Source organism: Macaca fascicularis, chromosome 2 (genome assembly GCF_037993035.2).
Source record: "Macaca fascicularis isolate 582-1 chromosome 2, T2T-MFA8v1.1".
Lineage (NCBI taxonomy): Eukaryota > Metazoa > Chordata > Mammalia > Primates > Cercopithecidae > Macaca > Macaca fascicularis.
The window spans coordinates 110,012,139-110,033,000 of NC_088376.1; the positions used below are offsets into that span (position 1 = coordinate 110,012,139).

General features: G+C 38.3%; 1 protein-coding gene across 18 annotated transcripts in view; it reads right to left on the minus strand.

Annotated features, from left to right (window-relative positions):
* The window catches only part of SETD2 (SET domain containing 2, histone lysine methyltransferase), a 153,442-nt gene that overhangs the window by 99,106 nt on the left and 33,474 nt on the right, over window positions 1-20,862 (minus strand). For 15 of the 18 annotated variants that reach the window (XR_012431085.1, XR_012431083.1, XR_012431082.1 and 12 more), the window contains exons 2-5: window positions 14,233-14,270; window positions 7,787-12,156; window positions 3,518-3,649; window positions 799-927 (exon numbers count right to left, since the gene is read on the minus strand). Coding sequence is in view for 10 of the 18 variants with exons in the window: in XM_065539434.1 (XP_065395506.1) it covers window positions 799-927; window positions 3,518-3,649; window positions 7,787-12,156; window positions 14,233-14,270 (4,669 nt within the window). In the remaining 8 variants the exon portion in view is untranslated. The remainder of the gene's footprint in view (window positions 1-798; window positions 928-3,517; window positions 3,650-7,786; window positions 12,157-14,232; window positions 14,271-20,862) is intronic. The other 3 variants (XR_010584720.1, XM_045384952.2, XM_065539431.1) reach the window with 2 other exon arrangements.

The following is a 20,862-nucleotide window of genomic DNA, read 5'->3' on the forward strand; positions in this document are numbered from 1 at the left end:
CTTCTACTCTTTTTTTTTTTTCTTTAAGAGACAAGAGATCATTGCCATCCCGACTGGAATGCAGTGGCATGATCACAGCTCACTGTACCCTTGAACTCCTGGGCCCAAGCAGTTCTCCCACTCAGCTTCCCATAGCACTGAGATTACAGGCATGAGCCACTGCACCTGGCCTTGTCTTCTACTCTTACTCCAACTCAATTTTATGTATACTAATGGATTCTGTCCCAACTCCTTTTTATATACCTTCATAGAGATTCTGGGGGTCCACAGTATACACTTGGTAGTTGCTTGGAATTAAAGAAAACATAATTACTAAAAAAGAAAAAAAAATTTTTTTAACAACAAACCAGCTACCAAGTGGTCATTCTACATAATGATCATCATTAAACCTCAGTGTAATACAGAAATTGTTTTCCTACAAAAACATCTAAGTTCAACAAGACAAAAATGAAGCGAAGGCCGGGCGCGACGGCTCACGCCTGTAATCTCAGCGCTTTGGGAGGCCAAGGTGGGCGGATAACTTGCGGTCAGAGTTTGAAACCAGCCTGGCCAATATGGTGAAACAATGTCTCTACCAAAAAAATACAAAAAAAATGAGCCGGGCATGGTGGCACGCACCTGTAGTCCCAGCTACTTGAGAGGCTGAGGCAGGAGAATCACTTGAATCCGGGAGGTAGAGGTTCCAGTGAGCCAAGATTGTGCCACTGCACTCCAGCCTTGGTGACAGAGTGAGACCTCGTCTCAAAAAAAAAAAAAAAAAAAAAAAGTGAAGTGAAACAAAATTAAAACAGAACTTACGAAGGAAGGTCTTTGGCAGCTCTCAAGCCCCAGCCTTTCTTTTCTGTGAGTATGACTTCCACATCTGCATGCTGTTTTCTCTGAAACCGTCTATTGGAACAATAATCCCCATTTGGACACCGAGAAGAACTGAAATGAGAAAAGGAGGAAACTTAATTCTTTAAAGCAGCAAAAGAACCAAAGTAACTTTGAAAAAATGTGTTAGTATAACTACACGTATACATACTTTTATGATATAATTAGCATATGTATGACTAACCCCCAACTAAGCCTTCCTTTCCTTCCATCACAAAGGGATTCCTTAGAACTGAGTATCTACATTGTTATTTAAACAGATCATACCCACAATACAGCCTAGACATCTGGTCATCACAGGAAATGTCTACCACTCTCTAGGTGTCTATAATACATTTTCAGGCTGCATGTAAGCTTTCCGTACATTGACAACTCTGCAGAACTTATTTTCTGTAAGTGCACCTTCCCTTCCTTCTACTCTAATCACTTTTCATTTTTTGAACACAGCTAACTACTTGATCTACAATTGAGAAAATCTAAAGTCATTATTAAACATATCCTTGTTCAGAGTAAACAGAATGACATGGCAAGGCTCTTCTCCCATGGATCCTAGAGTAAAAATGATAAAATCAAACACTGATTTACTTCTTAATATGTGATAGATATAAAGGTTTTTAACAATGATTAAAACTACACTAGAGGGGGCCAAGTTCGGTGGCTCGTGCCTGTAATCCCAGCACTTTGGGAGGCTGAGGCAGGTGGATCACTTGAGGGAATTCAAGACCACCCTCGCCAACATAGTGAAACGCTGTCTCTCCTAAAGTTACAAAAATTAGCCAATCATGATAGTGCATGCCTGCAATCCCAGCTACTTGGGAGGCTGAGGCAGGAGAATTGCTTGAACTCAGGAGGCAGAGGTTGTAGTGAGTCAAGATCGCGCCACTACACTCTAGCCTGGGCGACAGGGGAGACTGTCTCAAAAAGAAAAAAAAAAAAGACTACTAGAAATTAACCATTTTTAATACATTATTATTTATTGCCAACCCAGCAGCAAATAACATTTTTAGCAACGGTCAAAGGATGAAGGATTTGCTCCAGAGTGAGGCAGTATAAAGGAAAGCTTTCAGGAGGGAAGAGAATTTAAGGCAGAATCTCTAATAATACATAGGATATGCATAAAGAAAGCTGGAGATACAACTGTCCCTGCCTGTGTGCAGAAATAAGAAAACAATCCCTGTTTGGACAAAGGGAAATGAAACAACTAAAGATAACTGATAAGAAAGGTGAGTTGCTGGAGGATGAAAAGACAGGCTGATGATATGCTACGAAGGGCTCTGGATACAAGGCGAAGTTTGAACCTAATCATGAGAACAACAGAGAACTACTACAGTGTGTGAATAATATGAAGAAATTTTTTTCTTCATGTATGCTTCACAAGGTTGGCAGGAAAACCCAGAAGAATGACTAGGGCAACAATATGAAGTTAGAATAATGCTAACCCTATGTCTTCTCTTCTTACATCTGTACTGTCATCTCTCTCTCTAGTTTGGATAAAGAATACCAAAAATGCTTTCTCTTTATTTTTTCAAGGTATATATATTTTATTTTCACAACACTATAACATGAGCAAAACCAAAAACTGAGCTTTGAGAAGAAAACACTTCATTAATATTAAAAATAAGGTATACTTTTTCCATGTTAAAGACAAGAATATATTTTTCATCAATCAGATTGGTCAAAACAATTTTTTTGAGACAAGGTCTTGCTCTGACACCCTGGCTAGAGTACAGTGGAGTGATAGCTCACTGCAACCTCCACCTCCTGGGTTCAAGTGCTTCTCCTGCCTCAGCCTCCCGAGTAGCTGGGATTACAGGTGTGTGTCATCATGCCTGGCTAATTTTTGTATTTTTTAGTAGAGATGGGGTTTCACCGTGTTGGCCAGGCTGATCTTGAACTCCTGACCTCAAGTGATCTGCCCGCCTTGGCCTCCCAAATAGCTGGGATTACAGGCATGAGCCACTACACCTGGCCAAGATTAAATTTTTTAATGTAAAGATATTTACTATTTATAAGAACAATATAGAAGCAAATATATGTCAACAGAATAATTACCAGCTATGAATACATAATGCAGTCAAGAGAAAGATTTAGTCGGGTCTGTACACAGAGCTCTGGTTAGGTCTGATTAGCAAATCCAGGCAAGTATATAGAATGAGATTTTATCTGTATACATAAAAAGAGGAAAACATCTACCTATTCTAAAAAGGCATTAAAAGTTTTCTGGAAAAACGACAAAACAATGGAATCGATGTTTGGGAGAAGAAGACATTCACTTTATGCATTTCTGAAATGTTAACGGTTTTATTTCACTTTATAGTGAAAGCTTAAAAATACCAATATTTACCTCCTAGGACATTAATATTATAAGATTAAAAAAGTACTCAATAGAAATTAATACTATAGGACTACTTTACACAGCACTTAAAACATGGTGGGTACTGTAATCTAATGCACAATGCAAGGGAAATTTGTTTCCCTATTAATATCTGTTTTCTACTACACATCAAAGTGTCTACTATACTTCTTTGCTTATAGTCATCCATAGGTAGGAGAAAGGTTAAATTTTTTTCTTCATTGATAATTCAATATTTAGAGACATTTAATAGAAGTGTTGAGCAAAAGCAGAGTATTCTAATTTACTTACCATTCAATCATGAGAAGACGATTAAGACAATCTTCTCCACATGCTATTTCACCTTGAGCTCTTTCATCTTTAGAAAGAGGTGTACACTCACACTGCATTCGCTTAATATCTCGATGAGATTTATTCTTCTTTCTATTGGGTAAAATGTCATAAAAACTGATTAAATAAATTTCCTGGTAAAGATATAACATATGTAATCAAATATGTGCTAAATCTCATTAGATTCTTTCGAGTTTTTTTAAACAGGGTCTTGTTCCATCATCCAGGCCAGGGTGCAGTGATGTGATCATGGCTCACTGCAGCCTCAACCTCCTGGATTCAAATGACCCTCCCACTTCCACCTCCTGAATAGCTGGGACCACAGCTCATGCCACCACACTTGGCTAATTTCTGTTTTTGTTTTAATATTCTGTAGAGACAGGGTCTCTTTATGTTACTCAGGCTGGTCGTGAACTCCCAGGCTCAAGAAATCCCCCTGCGTCCACTTCCCAAAGTGCTGCAATCGCAGGCAGGACCCACCACGCCTGGCTAGATTCACATTTAATGATTCCTGTAAGTCAAGCATTCAAAATAAAACATCTAATCATTAGTACTTGTGAGACTGAAAATCCTAAGACCTACGTTACCAAAAAAAAAAACAAAAACAAAAACAAAACAAAACAAAAAAACATGAGAAGGGCAAACTTAACCTTGGCAAATGGGGGAAGATGAGATGAGTTCAAAACCAATCATTCTGGAACTCAGTCCTTATTTCCTAGTCCAGGTCAGCTAAGCCTTGGATTCTGAACAGTTTCAAGTGTTAAAGTCATACTAGGTTCTGGGAAAAATACGAAAACGCATGCATTTCAAATAGTGACATAGCTGGTTAAAGTTAAGTTTAAGAATCAGACCTCACGGATGAGCAAATAATAGTTGAGATATAAGATTAAGGGAGAAAAGTGGTTTCTAAAAAAATGAGTGAGTTCTAAATCCAATATTTTAGAGTATCTTTCGGTAACATCACATTTGCATAAATTTTGTTTAAAAGCAGATTGAATTTTTTAAATGAAGTGTAATTACAGAACAATCAGGTAAAAGTTTAAGAGGGCTAAACTTTCTCCATGCAGACAGATTTATTTTGGAGGAGAACATAAACTGCTAAAATTTGATTGGGTTCATAATAACCCACACCAGAGTTGCAAAGCAAAAGTGAAAATGTGATTATTTACTGGCATTTTTGCTGATGAACTAGTCTGTTACCCTGGTCTAAACAAAAACAAAAACAAAAAAATAAAGATGGTCAAAAAAGATCTGTTAAGATGTTTTTAAGATTAGGGAACTACAAGAACTATAAATCACTCTTTGACTATCAAACAGGAAACAGCATAGCTGCTCTAAATGGCTATCTCTAATCTGCTTTAATCTTCAACATATGTTCTATTCTAGTGCCAATTTTATAAAGTGCCTAAAGAGTGTTATGATAGTTTTAACTAAGTTTAGGTGAAAAGAATGATTCCTCTTGATTAAAGACATAATTCGTTAATGAGTATATGAATATGCTTAGCCTGAAGATGACTAAACAAAATTATCTATTTAGAAGTACTTAGCTACAATTTTGGAGAATCAGCAGCAGCTTTATTTTGTATTGCTCTAGAAGGCTGGAATAGGACTAATGGGCATAGATTTTGGCAGGTAAGCCCTGCTCCATTAAACATAAGAAAAATTTTTTCATTATATTCATATTATTTCTTATAAGAGTTTGCCTTCTTAGTGGCTCCTAAATGACTAGCATATAACAGGCACTTCAAGATTCTGAATATATAGGCCGGGCGTAGTAGCTCACACCTGTAATCCCAGTACTTCGGGAGGCCAAGATGGGCGGATCACTTGAGGTCAGGAGTTCGAGACCAGCCTGGCCAACATGGTGAAACCCATTTCTACTAAAAATACAAAAATTAGCTGGGCATGGTGGCGCCCAGCAGAGGTTGCAGTGAGCCAAGATTACGACACTGCGCTCCACCCTGGCCAACAAAGTGAGACTCTGTCTCAAAAAAAAAAAAATTGAATATATATAAATCCTTCCCACTGCAAAGTGGTGGAAGCCCTCTTATGCCTCTCCTAACCAAATCTATGTGCACAGTTTTATATATATGAGATTCTCAATGCTAAAGAAAAGTCAGAATTGGACTGATTAGTTTTATTTATATTCTTTTACAAAGATCTTGTAAGTTCCATTAGTCAACTCACACAATTCCTAAGGGGTACTTACTTAAAATATTGAATATTTTAAATGTAAACCTAATTTATAACTAGATATAAATGAAAGTAACTGGCCGGGCGCGGTGGCTCAAGCCTGTAATCCCAGCACTTTGGGAGGCCGAGACGGGCGGATCACGAGGTCAGGAGATCGAGACCATCCTGGCTAACACGGTGAAACCCCGTCTCTACTAAAAAATACAAAAAACTAGCCGGGCGAGGTGGCGGGCGCCTGTAGTCCCAGCTACTCGGGAGGCTGAGGCAGGAGAATGGCGTAAACCTGGGAGGTGGAGCTTGCAGTGAGCCGAGATCGCGCCACTGCACTCCAGCCTGGGTGACAGAGCCAGACTCCGTCTCAAAAAAAAAAAAAAAAAAAAAAAAAAAAGAAAGTAACTATAAAAGGCTCTCTGTTAAAAGGTTAGTTTTTAATAGAAAAAAAAATTTCTGGTAGGACCTACCTTTAAAATTAAGTTTTTACCTTATACACAGTGGAAAACTTGATTTAATAACATTTTGATGCTTAAAGGTACAATGGTTAGGTTGATTCCCAACTAGCAGGAAAACTTCCAAAAAAGGAGAGTAAGTGGGTAGAATACTTTTTGTTTTGTTTTTTTAAGCACAAGAGGCATACATTTACATCAGGAAAAAGGAAATTATCAAGGACAGGTTAAAGTTAAAACAGACTGAGAAGCCCTGCTCTAGAGGACTATGTTTTCATTACTCGTATTCTCATTATAATTTGTTTCATGTTAGGGATTTTTCGATAAACCACTTTATCATTTCTAAAATATTTATTACACTATTGCCAGATTTAATCTAGTAACAATAATCTAAAAAAAATGAGAGAAGAAAATTATGTTCTAGTCTAGTTCTAACTTTATAAGTATCTGATACGATTTGGCTATTTCCCCACCCAAACTCAACTTGAATTGTATCTCCCAGAATTCCCACGTGTTGTGGGAAGGTCCCAGGAGGAGGTAATTGAATCATGGGGGCCGGCCTATCCTGTGTTATTCTTGTGATGGTGAATATGTCACACAAGATCTGATGGGTTTATCAGGGGTTTTCACTTTTGCTTCTTCCTCCTTTTCTCTTGCCACCACCATGTAAGAAGTCCCTTTTGCCCAAGTTTCTTTTGCCTCCTGCCACAATTCTGAGGCCTCCCCAGCCATGTGGAACTGCAAGTCCAATTAAACCTCTTTTTCTTCCCAGTCTCGGGTATGTCTTTATCAGCAGCATGAAAACGGACTAACACAGTACCCAAAGATACTTCATTCTGCACACTTTTGAAAATAAAATCCAATGTAACCACTTTTTTCTTCTCTAAGTACAGATTATTTTGCTGGGGTTTTATTCTATTTTTTTGGTCAACCTTTCACATGTAAAAGGAATTACAGAAAAACTGGGCTAGCCTAAATTATACCTTGAAAACCAAGTAAGTAATAAAAGAAAAAAAAATAGACATCTTTCCTGGGGAGGGGGAAAATGGGGAAAGGAATCTATACTATCAAATCTAAATAGGTAAAAACACTTTTTTAGGCTTTTAAATTTACTTTATCCCACAACTCTTTCATGTGTTTAATCTCATACACACTGAATTGTTTAAAAGCTTTTTCTTTTTTTTAACAACAAAAAAGTAAGAAAATAAATGCCAATGTAACCACTTTTCTTCTCTAAGAACAGATTATTTTGCTGGGGGTTTTATTCTTTTTTTTTTTTTGGTCACACTTTCACATGTAAAAGGAATTACAGAAAAATTGGGCTAGCCTAAATTATACCTTGAAAATCAAATAAGTAATAAGAGAAAAAAACTAGACACCTCCTTTCCCTTTCCTGGAGTGGAAAAATGGGGAAAGCAATCTATACTATCAAATCTAAATAGGTAAAAACACTTTTTTAGGCTTTTAAATTTATTTTATCCCACAACTCTTTCATGTGTTTTATCTCATACAGTCTGAATTGTTTAAAGGCTTTTTCTTACAACAACAACAAAAAAGAGTTAAAATTTGTCAAGCAAGCATTAATTAGACTTACCTTTCTGTTAAATAAACATTTTCTTCAATAAGATCAAAGTAACAAGGCATTTTCCCTTGCTTGGCACATTCCTTCCATCGCTGTGGGTCCCTGAAGTCATCCATGACACAGGAGGGCCCAACCAGTGCTGAGCCTGGGGGCACTGATGTCTCTCCCTGCTCTACCTCCACTCTAACTTTCTTTCTGTCCTGAAACTCACCATCACTTTCAGAATCACTCTCTATTTCCTGCCTCCTTTTTTTAAGAGGCCCTCTATCTTTGATATCATTTTTTTCTAAGTTTTTTGAAAACTCTTTCTTTTCATTCACAGCTAAAGTGTCCTTAATGGAATTGCTGCTTATTTCAGGTGCTTGCACTGACCCCTTGTCTTTCTGAAGGGATAGAAGATACTTATTGGACTGGTCTGAAAAATGGGATCCATCCTGTTGATCCCAATTCTCCTCTTCTTCACGATCATCTGTTAGGGAATCTGGTACTTGTCCTTGAGTTCGATCATACACAACCCCAGTTCCAGGAGGTCTACCTGATCTCGGATCCCAGTAACCATTGCCTTGCCAGTAATCACGTGTCCCACCATACTGTTCTGCATTTTGCTGATACTTGTGTCCACCACAAGTTCCATAGCTACTGTCAGGTTGCTGATACGTGGTAGAAGGCTTTTCTTGAGAGAAGTCCCAACCTAAGTTTCTGAGCTCTTCTGATGAGTGCAAGCCATCCACACATGATATCTCACAAGAGGAAGAAAAACTCAATTCTGTTTTTCCCAGTCTACTATCTGGCCTGTTTTGGAAAGTGGACTGTTGCCAAGACTTATTTGGGACATCTTCAAAATCAGAAGAATAAACTGGCAGCTCCTCTTGCTGCCTAGAAGATATTTTGGCTTTCACAGTTTCTTCTGAATTTGGGTGACCCAGAGAGTCAGATTTCACATCTGTATGACTTGTACTATCAACCCCATCACTCTGAGGATGAGAAAGTTCAGGCAGGTGGTTATCTATTTGTTTTCTATTGGACTGTGTAAAAGAAATTTCTGGATTCTTCTCTGTTCCTTTATGAAGGAAAAACTTATCAGTTTGAGGACAGGCTTTATTTGCTATACTTTCAAATTTTTCCTCATATGAATGTCTCCTTGACTCCAATCTTTCATCTTCCCAATGGTCAGAATAGTGTCTATAACTTTGACTGCTCCGAGAAGAACAAGGACTTGTTTCTTCCACGGGCAAAGTAGAATTCTTTGGCACAACCACAACAGACTGGAGACGGTTTCTTGGAATACTGCTATCATCTGAATCTGTATCTTCTGAATCACTTTCATCACTTGAACTTTCAGAAGAGTCAGAATAATCTTCACGGACAGTAGACACAATTTCTGGGGCATGACCACTACTGTCACACTTTAATGCGTAAGTTACACCATCACTGTCTTCCATGGTTAAATTCAAATCACAAGAAGAAAATACAACTTCTGAGTCATCAGAAGTATGCACACGTCCTCCTTCTCCTCTTTCATGTAAAGAGATTTCTGGTCTTCCTCTTCTATCAGGCAATATGGAATTCCCTTCTTCTTGAGCCTCTTGCAAACATTTCCCAGATAACCCATTATTACGCCTGTTCTCCCTGGAAGCAAATCCCTTTCCTGAATCAGGAAGGTCACTACCTACTTCTACTACTGTTTCTTTCCCTGCATGCTTTAAAAACTCCGAACTTTTTCTACTCTTTAGCACTGCATCCAGAACTGGAGATGTGTTCTCTCCACATTTCAAGAGAGTTAGACTGTCCACCTTTATTCCTGGTGGAAGACTCTGAAGAGATGAAGCAATATCTGAACTCCCAATAGGCTGATATAAATCATCAAAATGATTAACAGAAGCTGAACTAGTGCTACCGATGCTCTGCTTATATTCTTCACATGCAAATTTTGAGTGATCTGTCAAATTTCTACTATCACATATAACTGGTTTTGATTCCAAATGCACATTCATAAAGCTATTTGAAGAAATCTTCATAACTGAAGGCTCTATATTTTCAGCTTCAGAGTTACACAAAGAAGGGTTGTTGCTATCATTTGAAGTACAGTATATGTCTGAATCTTTGGTTTTGCAGCAAGAAACCCTCGTATCAACTGGTTCTTTAACTACAGTTTTGGAATAATCTATAGTCATAACTGGCAAAGACATGAGTTTATCTTGGTGTGGTGACACCAGAGGTTCTGTTTCTCTAAATGGGCTTTCTGACTTCTTATGCAGCATGCGTGTATCATCCAAGTCTTTTCCTTTGCATCTACTAATATTCTGAAATCCATTTGATGAAAGCATGCATGCTTTGACCAAAGGGGATACTTCCGATCCAGTCACACTATCATCAGAAGTCATTAAAACAGCATCAGTTTTAGAAGTGCAAAATGTTGCTAAATCAGATTCTGCCCCAGGAGATCCATTTATATTTAATTCTATGGGACAAAAACTTCTTAATTGATCATTCCTCACTTTAGATAAAGAGTCTAATTCCTTAATACTATCATGGCTATCATGTGTTATAAATTCAGACTTAAAAATAGGAAATTCATCTAGCTTTTTTAAAGTAGGTGAATCATTTAATCGATTTGATGGAGCTGGAGACCCAGCCTTTTCTCTTTCAGGGTTTTTATTAATCATTCTTAATTCACTACCTTTTGAACAAGGTGTCTGTAAACTAAAAGAATGAGACTGTTTGATTTCTTCATTTAATTCTGTACAACAGAAAGAATTTTTAAATTTATCAGACTTGGGTATAGGTTTTGAAAGGGTAGATTTATAACGGGAAGCACTACTGTCGTGCTTAGAATATGATGACCCTCGTCGGAATCCCAGTTCATTAGGGGGAGAACAACATCTTTTAACTGCTTCATTTTCTGAAGTCCTTTTAGATTCTCTTTCTAGTTTTGAAGAATACTTGCCTCTTCTTTCCATCTCTAAGTAAGAGGTCTCAGTTTTACAGTCCCGATCAGATTTAGAATAGGATGATGTCCTTAGGTCTCTGTAAGAAGAGGAATGAGATGAGGTACGCCTTGAGTATGTCTTCTTATACTCTTCTTCTGAGTCAGAACTCTCTCGTGCTCTGTTATCTGTGTATGGCCGAGAATAGCGTGTCCTCTCTCGATAAGGGGAGCTCCTATGGTAGCGACGATCAGAGTCATAATAATGAGATCGTTCTGACCTGGAATAGGATAAATTAGTTCTAGGGCCTCTCTCAGACCTAGAATGAGATCTGCTCCGCCGTCGCTCTCTTTCTGATCTACATCGGGAAGATACATACCGAGTATCTCTTTCAAGTTTTGAATAGCTAAAATATTTATCATCTCTCTCTGTTTTAGATCGTGAAGATTTCCCTAGATCCTCACTTTTTAAAGGTGCTGAGCTCTTTTTAAAATCTCTTTCCCTTTCAATGCTTGCTGAAAATTTTAAATCATGTGATCTTTGACTTGAAGAAGTCCGTACAGAATCTTCATCAGATTCTGAACCAAGAAAGGTGCCTTCAGATTGTGAGGATTTCTTCTTAGAACCTGTTTTTTTACAGCTCAGACTAATCTTAGAACTATCTGGAATTTCTTCATCCTTCCCAATATGGGAATCTTCTTTTTTTGAGGAAATATCTGCTTGCTCATTCAATATTTGAGTTATGTGTTCTTCTGAACTATTAGATACAGTGTCCTGCTTAGTATCTGCTTCTAAAGATTCTGGTACAATTATAATTGGTGGTTCTTTCAGAGATCTAACTGCTACATCTACTGGTAAGGGTACTGGTGCTGCCATTAGAACTGTTACTGGTGTATGTGGCAAGGCCACTGGCTCTGTTATTGGTGCTGGTGATGAGGGTGTTGTGGCTTGGGCAGGTGGAGGCGGGGGAGGTGGAGATGAGGGTGGTGAGTCTACAGTTGTTGATTCTGCTATCACTGCTGGTAGTGGTGCTGCATGAGTAGGTGGAGATGCTACTGCTGTGGTAGTAGCCAGCAATGGCCTGGATGTTACATGAAGCAGGTGTTTCTTAAAATGAATTTTGCCCAATTCCACCCTTGACTTTGGTGGGGAAGATTCTTCTGCAGTAGATAAGGTATCACCAATGTCCATTTTCATTTTAGGAGTCGAGTCTACCTGAAGAGGTACAGCTGGGGGGTTTGGAGTATCACTTTGCTTTTCATTGCCAAGTGCAGTGAGAAACCTATTCTGCAAAGTTTTCTTTGTAAGGCTGAAGCTGAATGACACCTTCTGTCGTCCCTGTTCTTCCAAATTAACTTTTGTCTTGGTGCCTTTGGGCAAAAATCGACTAGAAGCAACACCTTTGAACATTGGTCCTTTGATGAAACCTGTTTTCTGCACATTTTCAATCTTTGCCTACAAATGAACAAAATAAGCAATTACTACTACAATAAATAGTTACTTTCAAATGGACTGCACAGTTTAAAATGTGTACAGGAGAAATGAAAAGCCCTTTTTAATAACAAATAGTATGAATTTCACTAAGCTATATATATCTTTATTACGAAAATTTTCAAACACAGTCAAAGGTATAGAAAATGGTACAATAAATCCCTAAGTATCCACTCCTAGCTTCAACAATTACCTAATTTTCCCATTCTTTCTCTTACATAAATTTTTTTCAGTTTTATAACTATTTTCCAGGTAGCATTTTTTAAAAAGAATTTTTTAAAAACCTGACACATGTTCAAAGGACATTTGTATAAAGGGCAATATCTAACATCTCAGTACTCAATATGGTTTGTTCTTGTGTTCTATCAGAGATGAAAAGTTGGAGGTCATCAAGACCAGTGGTCTCCTGGCATCACATTGAGTGCACAGTAAAAATACTCATCTGAGTCGAGCACGGTGGCTCACCCCTATAATCCCGGCACCTTGGGAGGCCGAGGCAGGAGGATCACTTGAGGTCAGGAGTTAGAGACCAGCCTGGCCAACATAATGAAACTCCATTTCAACTAAAAATACAAAAATTAGCAGGGTGTGGCAGCATGCGCCTGTAACCCCAACTACTTGAGAGGCTGAGGTGGGAGAATCACTGGAACCCGGGAGGCAGAGGTTGCAGTGAGCCAAGATGGCACCACAGAACTCCAACCTGGGCAATAGAGCAAGACTCTGTCTCAAAAAAATAAAAAACTTTAAAAGTAAAAAAATAATATTCATCTGTGACCCACACTCTAGGAAATATCAAATATCAACTGGAGCTACTGAGCTCTAAGATGAGGCAAGGGTTTGTTTTTTGGCGTGTTCTGAAGTTTTTGTTTTTTTTTTAAAAAAAACAAGCAGTACAGGCAATTCTTATCAATGTCCCAGGTTTGGGAAACCACTGATATAGAGGAATTTCCCAACTTACTTGTTTTACAGATGAGGCAACCAAATGAGGACCAGGCCTTCTGCCTTCCTGGAGAGTTCTCTGCCTTGGCACACATCACTGTCTCTGCCTGGGTTTCCCCACCCTCAGGTAATAATACTGCTCTATGAGCAACAATTACAAGGTACAAACCTAAGAAGACTACTTCCTCCATGTTTTTTTTGCCAAATCACCAAAGGAAATGGTGAGCTTTGGAAGTTCAAGACATAACATAGGTTGTAGAAAGAGCATCAGAAAAATCTACAGCAACAAACTCAATGCTAAATTAAAGATGGTGGTATACTTTCCATATGCAAAATTCTTCTAATTCATGTTCTTCAATCCACTTCGGCTATTTAAGAGAATAATTTCCCTTTCAACACAGTAAAATCTGAAATCAGTTTTCAAAATTACATAGTAGTCATTCAAGTTGGAAAGTAAATACTGTCACATGTATTATCATGGAGCAGTGAATTACAAATACTTTATTTTTTTGAGACAAGAGTCTTGCTCTGTTGCCCAGGCTGAAGCGCAGGGGCACCATCTTGGCTCACTGCAACCTCTTCCTCCCCAGTTCAAGCAATTCTCCTGCCTCAGCCTCCTGAGTAGCTGGGACTAAGCCACCACGTCTGGCTAATTTTCTTATTTTTAGTAGAGATGGGGTTTCACCATGTTGGCCAGGCTGGTCTCAAACTCCTGACCTCAAGTGATCCACCTGCCTCAGCTTCCCAGTGTTGGGCATGAGCCAAATACTTTTAAGAAACAGAATCCACTTTTCAAGTTAAATCTTAAATGGAAGCTCAATACATAAAAAACAAGTAAAAGATATTTTTAGAACTTCCAACTTTCTCTACCTTTCCTAAATCTCTTGAAGCTCTAAAGTTTAAAAACCATTTTTTTGAGATACACAACATCCCTCACTGGGATAAGTTACCATGGCTCTAAAACAAAATTAAAAATTATTACTTCATTTGACATTCAAAATGATAGCTACATTTTGAGTATTTTCAGCTTTTACCCAATTTCTAAAATGTGTTTAGTGGTCAGTGTCATAATCATTGAATGACTAGTTAAATTATACTTACCTCATTTTCTTCTTCTCTATTTCCATTCAGCCAAGAAAACATGCAAAAGAATAAAAAGAAATCATAAATACTTAAAAACAATTGAAATAATAGTTATTTGTATTAAAACTTAGGATACTTACTACCTACAGGTATATTCTATATGGATTGTCCATTCCTTCAGACTCAGTTACATTTAGTTTAACACATATTTACTCAAGATAGTGCCACATACTATGCTAAGTCCTAGAGACCAAATTTGAATAAAGCAGCATCCCTGCCCTCAAAAAGTTCAGCTTCCTGTAAGTTACAAAAAAGAAACTTGTAACAAAAGTAATTCCAACATAATGGAGTAAATATAAGAATAGAAATATGTATAGTGAGGCAGCAAAGAGGATGATATGCAACTCAGTTTAGTGGGAAAATAGGAATGCAAAGAATTTTTCCTGCCCAGGTGTGGTGGCTCACATCTGTAATCCCAGCACTTCAGGAGGCTGAGGCCAGCTGATGGCTTGAGCCCAGGCGATTGAGACCAGACTGGGCAATATGGTGAAACCCTGTCTCTATAAAAAATACAAAAAAATAGCCAGGCATGGTGGCGTGCACTTGTAGTCCTAGCTACCTGGGAGGCTGAGGTGGGAGGATCACCTGACCCCAGGAAGTCGAGGCTGCAGGTAGCCATGATCACACCACTGCACTCCAGCTGTGGTGATGGCTGTCTTTAAAAAAAAAAAAAAAAATTCCTGAAGAGAGGATTCGTTTTTGAAGAATACATTTGTGGGAAGATCCCAGGCAGAGTCAGAGATTAACACATAAAATAAGGCTGGGCATAGTGGCCCACGCTTGTAATCCCAACACTTTAAGAGGCTAAGTTGCGAGGATCACTTGAGTTCAGGAGTTCGAGACCATCCTGGGTAACATAGCAAAACCTCATCTCTCTTAAAAATAATTTTTAGGCCAGGTGCGGTGGCTCATGCCTGTAATCCCAGCACTTTGGGAGGCCGAGGCCAGCGGATCACCTGAGGTCAGGAGCTCAAGACCAGCCTAGCTAACATGGTGAAACCCCATCTCTACTAAAAATACAAAACTAGCCAAGCATGGTGGTGCGTGCCTGTAATCCTAGCTACTTGGGAGGCTGAGATAGGAGAATCACTTGAACCCGGGAAGTGGAGGTTGCAGTAAGCCAAGGTCGTGCCATTGTATTCCAGTCTGGGCAACAAGACCAAAACTCTTTCTCAAAAAAAATAAAAATAAAAAATAATTTTTAAAAGGAAGGCTAAGTTGGGAGGATTGCTTGAACCTGGGAGACAGAAATTGCATTGAGCCAAGATCATGCCACTGCACTCCAGTCTGAGCAACTGAGTGAAAACCCGTCACACAAACACACAAAATAACACAGAATAATATGTGTAAAGAATCTATAAACAGTTCAGTATTACCTGAATATAAGGTGTAAGGCAGAAAGAAGCCAACAATAAGATGGAGTAGGAGGCAGTGGTCAGGTTTCTCATGAGAAGAATCATATTTCATCTTATGGATCAATGCTTCTCAATCTCTTTTGGTATCTGTTCAACAGTCCCAAAGGCAAGACTATTCCACAGTACAATGCATCTGCTCCATAACACAGTGTGCAGCTCTCTGGGTTATGTTCTAACAAAGGTAACCACACTGACTAAGAGAAATCAAAAGCCACAAGTCTGATGTACACTAGCACATCAAGGCATACTAAGGGACTGTCTACTTGGAGAAAAGGAAGCTACAAAAGGACATGACAGCGAGATTTGTATTTTCAGCTAGTCACTCATTGGGCTATGTGGCAAGACTGGAATACAACAATCTGTTTTCAATGTTCCTGAAAGGAAACATGCAAAGCCCTTTTCCCCAAATGTAGGCCTAACTTCATCATAATTCATTCCATTCACCAGTGTCTGTGGTAGCCATACAAAACCAAGTAATGATCGGGGGGTGGGGGCAGTAAGCTGATAATACATGAATGAGATCTGAAGCAGTGCCAAAATTAACCATTTTTTCCTACTCCAAAACCACTAAAAACCTCATAAATGTGATGTTAGCACTACTGTACTTCATCAATTCTATGATATACATTTTGCCCACAGGATGCATGCTATCAATGGTCTCACAGTTTTAACTGAAAAATTTTTTCACTTCTCAACGTTCATAAAATAATCATTTTCTTACAATCGATGGCATATTAGAACCTATGGTATCTTAGATTTAAATTAGTACCATTTGAAATTTTTTCAAGAAGACAGAAGGTACCAGGAGATGTCCAACCACAGGCTTTATCTGCATAGTAGGCACACATATGAAATGCTGGAAATACAAAGGTGACCAGAACACTTTCTTAAACTTCAGCAGTTCTATTTTGGACAGGCAGATGAAAAGAATAATCCTGACAAAATATGACAAAAATAGGCTCAGGTTATATTGTAAATTTTTGTGGAGTTGGGAGGGAAGGGAGAATAATGAAGGTCCATTTTAGAAATCAAAGAATTGTTTGACAGAAATGACAAGACGGGAGGGGGAGGTGTTTAAAAAAAAAGAAATGAAATGACATTTCCCAGAACTTGATAAAATAAAATGTTTATAATAAAAGAATATAAGCACAATCAGAAATTTGGAGGGAAATTTTCTCATCATTAAAAGCATTTAATGTTAATAGATAAAAATCAAATTACAAACACGCAAAAGGAAAAGTCCACAATCCAACTTTCCAGAGACAACTACTCTTAACACTTCGATCTAGAGAGCTTTCTGCACTCATTTGTGCATGCACTTGGGTGTGGTTTTTAAACAGAGATCATTGTTTTTCTTTTTAAAAACATATAAGCCATTCTGTATCTTGCTACCCTCCCTCATCATAGAGTTGGTGAGCAGACAAGTTGTTTAGATGACAGAAAAATTATGGAATCACTAAATTAGATTGAGGAAGTGATCTCAAGAGAAGGAGACACAGGCTGGGTGCAGTGGCTCAAGCCTGTAATGCCAGCACTTTGGGAGGCTGAGGCGGGCGGATCACCTGAGGTTAGGAGTTCAAGACCAGCCTGTCCAACATGGTAAAACCCCATCTCTACAAAAATACAAAAATTAGCCAGGCATGATGGCAGGTGCCTGTAATCCCAGTTACTTGGGAGGCTGAGGCAGGAGAATCGCTTGAACCTGGGAGGTTGCAGTGAGATCACGCCACTGCACTCCAGCCTGGGCGACAGAGTGAGACTCCGCCTCAATAAAAAAAAAAAAAAAAAAGGCCGGGCACGGTGGCTCAGGCCTGTAATCCCAGCACTTTGGGAGGCCGAGGCAGGCGGATCACAAGGTCAGGAGATCGAGACCATGGTGAAACCCCGTCTCTACTAAAAATGCAAAAAATTAGCCGGGCGCGGTGGTGGGCGCCTGTAGTCCCAGCTACTCAGGAGGCTGAGGCAGGAGAATGGCATGAACCCGGGAGGCAAAGCTTGCAGTGAGCGGAGATTGCGCCACTGCACTCCAGCCTGGGGCACACAGTGAGACTCCGTCTCAAAAAAAAAAAAAAAGAAAGAAAGAAAAGAAAAGAAAAATAGAGAAGGAGCTATAGATAAGTGAAGATATATTAGTTTCAAAATAAAGCAAGCATACTCTTGGTCTCTACTTTTCTGACATAATTAGTTCCCCCAGAACTAGTTTCTTTCCCCCGAAAGCTAGGAGAAGAGACAGGGTAAAAGACAAAGAAAATTCAAGTGTAGGTAACAGAAACGGAAGTAGACTGTAATCCTCAATGTTGCTGCCCAAAGTTGGACATTACTAATTTATAATTGAGCTTATTAGCATACTTATTCTATTTTTGTTGAAGGGATTAAGCCATCAGAGGCAACAACTAGTGAATTAATCCAGCAAGATGGGCGGGACAAGAGGGGTAGAAGGCAAGAAGTTGAGAGAACTGATTTCTCAAAAATATTAAAATGACTGACCTAAAAATCCCTAAATAATAGACAGGGAGTAAAAGCTGATAAACTCAACAGGGTAGGGACAAGATACTGAGGGCTTCAAAGAGTGGATTTGGTAGAAACTAGGAAGAGAGGCAGAAGGGTCAATAAGGTGGAAGAACTGGAAATTATGGTCAGAGTATTATTTTAGAGTTGAAGTACACCATTTCCAGGAGAGTCTTCCTAGGTAGGAGACCTAGCCATGGCCAGGAAGAGTAGACTGCTGCAGCAATAAGAGGGCAGGACCTTTTTGAAGAAATTAATACAACTGTGAGACCACAATTAACAGCAAGAACTGGCTACAAATGTTTTTAACATAAGAACACTTGTTTTTGTGCTCGCTTCGGCAGCACATATACTCAAACCTGCACGTTATACACATGTACCCTACAACTTAAAGTATAATAATAATAAATAAATTAAAATAAAATAAAATAAAATAAAAAAAAGAAAAAAGAAAAAGAAATTAAGATGAGGTTATTAGGGTAGACACTAATTTAACATAACTTGTGTTCTCATAAAAAGGAAAAATTTTGACACAGAGATAAGGACAGAGGAAAGACGATGTGAAGACGGGTGGAAGTCAGCCATCTACAAGCCAAAGGGAGAGACGTGGAACAGATTTACCCTCACAGCCTTCAGATGGAACCAACCCAGCTGACACTTTGCTCTTGGACTTCTAGCCTCCAGAACTGAGAGATAATGTATTTCTGTTGCTTAAGTCATCCAATCTGTGATACTGTGTTTATGGTAGCCCTAGCAAACTAATACAGTCCCACAAAGATTTGGTTGTTGCTTTGCAAGAGAATATATACTTCCTGGTTATTCCTAGAAATAAGGACATTGACTTTATAAAGCTACAAGTATACCCCAGTAAAAAAAAAAAAAAGAACACTTGTTTTGGTAAATAATATCAAGAGCAAAGAAGAGAGTTTTTGAAGGAAAGGTTGATGAAACAAAGGTATGGAAACAAGAAGTTAAGAGTATTAAACCTCCTGTACTCCCTACCATAAAAAATAAGGAAGCATATGAAAACGAGTATTTAACTCCACAGGATGAGATCATGCTAGAATAGCCTATTTCTTCTTCTGAAAAACTACTACAGAGGAAAAAAAAAAAAGGATGTTAGCCAGTTATCTGTCACAAACATAGTAAAGTGGGCAAATCTGCAGCTTGCTGATGGAATTATATTTAAAGAATTCATATCAACATGAAGATAAATCTCTATTAGGTCACATGGTATATATGGAAAAAGACTTAGTTAAGAGTTTTAGTCATGGCAAGCTCAAGGAACCAAAGAATGACATGACTTAAAAAAAAAAAAACAACCAACCAATCTCTAGGCTAGGACATTAGAAGTAAGACTTACAAAGGGAAGCCCGATAAATAAGAGCAGTTTGGCCCTATCAAGCGTATTAATAAATACAAACAAGTTGGATAGTAAAGAAATCTATTCTGGATATCATGTCACACAAGAAATGGTTAAAGTTAAATAGAAGTATTTTTATCTACCTTAGAAGAAAAAAGATTTACAGGACCATAGTGGTTTATTTCAAACTATCAGAAAGCTTAGAAGATAAAATAATCTTATTTTGTGCAATTCTGAAAGTCAGAACTGGGATCAACAAATAGAAGTTACAGAATGACAGCTTTTAACTCATTTTTAGTACATTTTATTTATTTATTTATTTATTTTTTTGAGACATGGTCTCATTCTATCTTCCAGGCTGGAGTCCAGTGGCGCAATCTTGGCTCACTGATGCATCCACCTTCCAAACTCAAGTGATCTTTCTGCCTCAGCCTCCTGAGTAGCTGGGACTACAGGTGTGAGCCAGCACAATGGGCTAATTTTTTTTCTGAGACAAAGTCTACTACAAAACTACAAAAACTAGCCAGGTGTGGTGGTATATGCCTATAGTCTCAGCTACTTGGGAGGCTGAAGCAGGAGGATCCCCTGAGCCCAGGATGTGGAAGTTACACAGTGAGCAGAGATTGTGCCACGGCACTCCAGCCTAGAAGATAGAGGGAGACTCTGTCTCAAACAAAAACAAAACTACATGTGTCAATGTACAGGATACTTAAGTTTCCTTGTCATCAAAAATATTTAAGAATCTGGATAAGAACTTAACTAAGACAAGACAGAGAGTATTCCTGTCCTCAAGGTGGACAGCCAAAAGTGAGATCCTAGGTCTTACTCCAGACCTTCCACTGAATTTCCTAACTACAAATCAGAAATAGCTTTTTACTTTACCTTGATTTTAATAAGCAAAGACTTCAAAAACTCACTCCTACCTAAAGATTTCTTACGAAAACTAAAATACAGTGTTTCTTACACTTGAGTGAAGTATAGGCCTCATTTAAAGAAAAACACTGTCAGATATAAGAATAGATCACAGTTCAAGAATTCTGACAGAAAACAAAAATTAGCCTATTAAAATTTATTTCATTTGAAAACTGTCATTGCAGAGAATTTTAAACTTAAAACTTGTCAAAATAATTTTTAAGGTCTGTAGGTTAGAAAATAATATTGTATCAATGTTAATTTCCTGAATTTGATCACTGTAATGTTTTTAGGAAATATACATTTGAGATATAGGAGTAAAGAGGCATCGTGTCTGCAAATTTCCAGCATTCCAGGAAAAAAGTAATGATGTGTATATATATGTATACA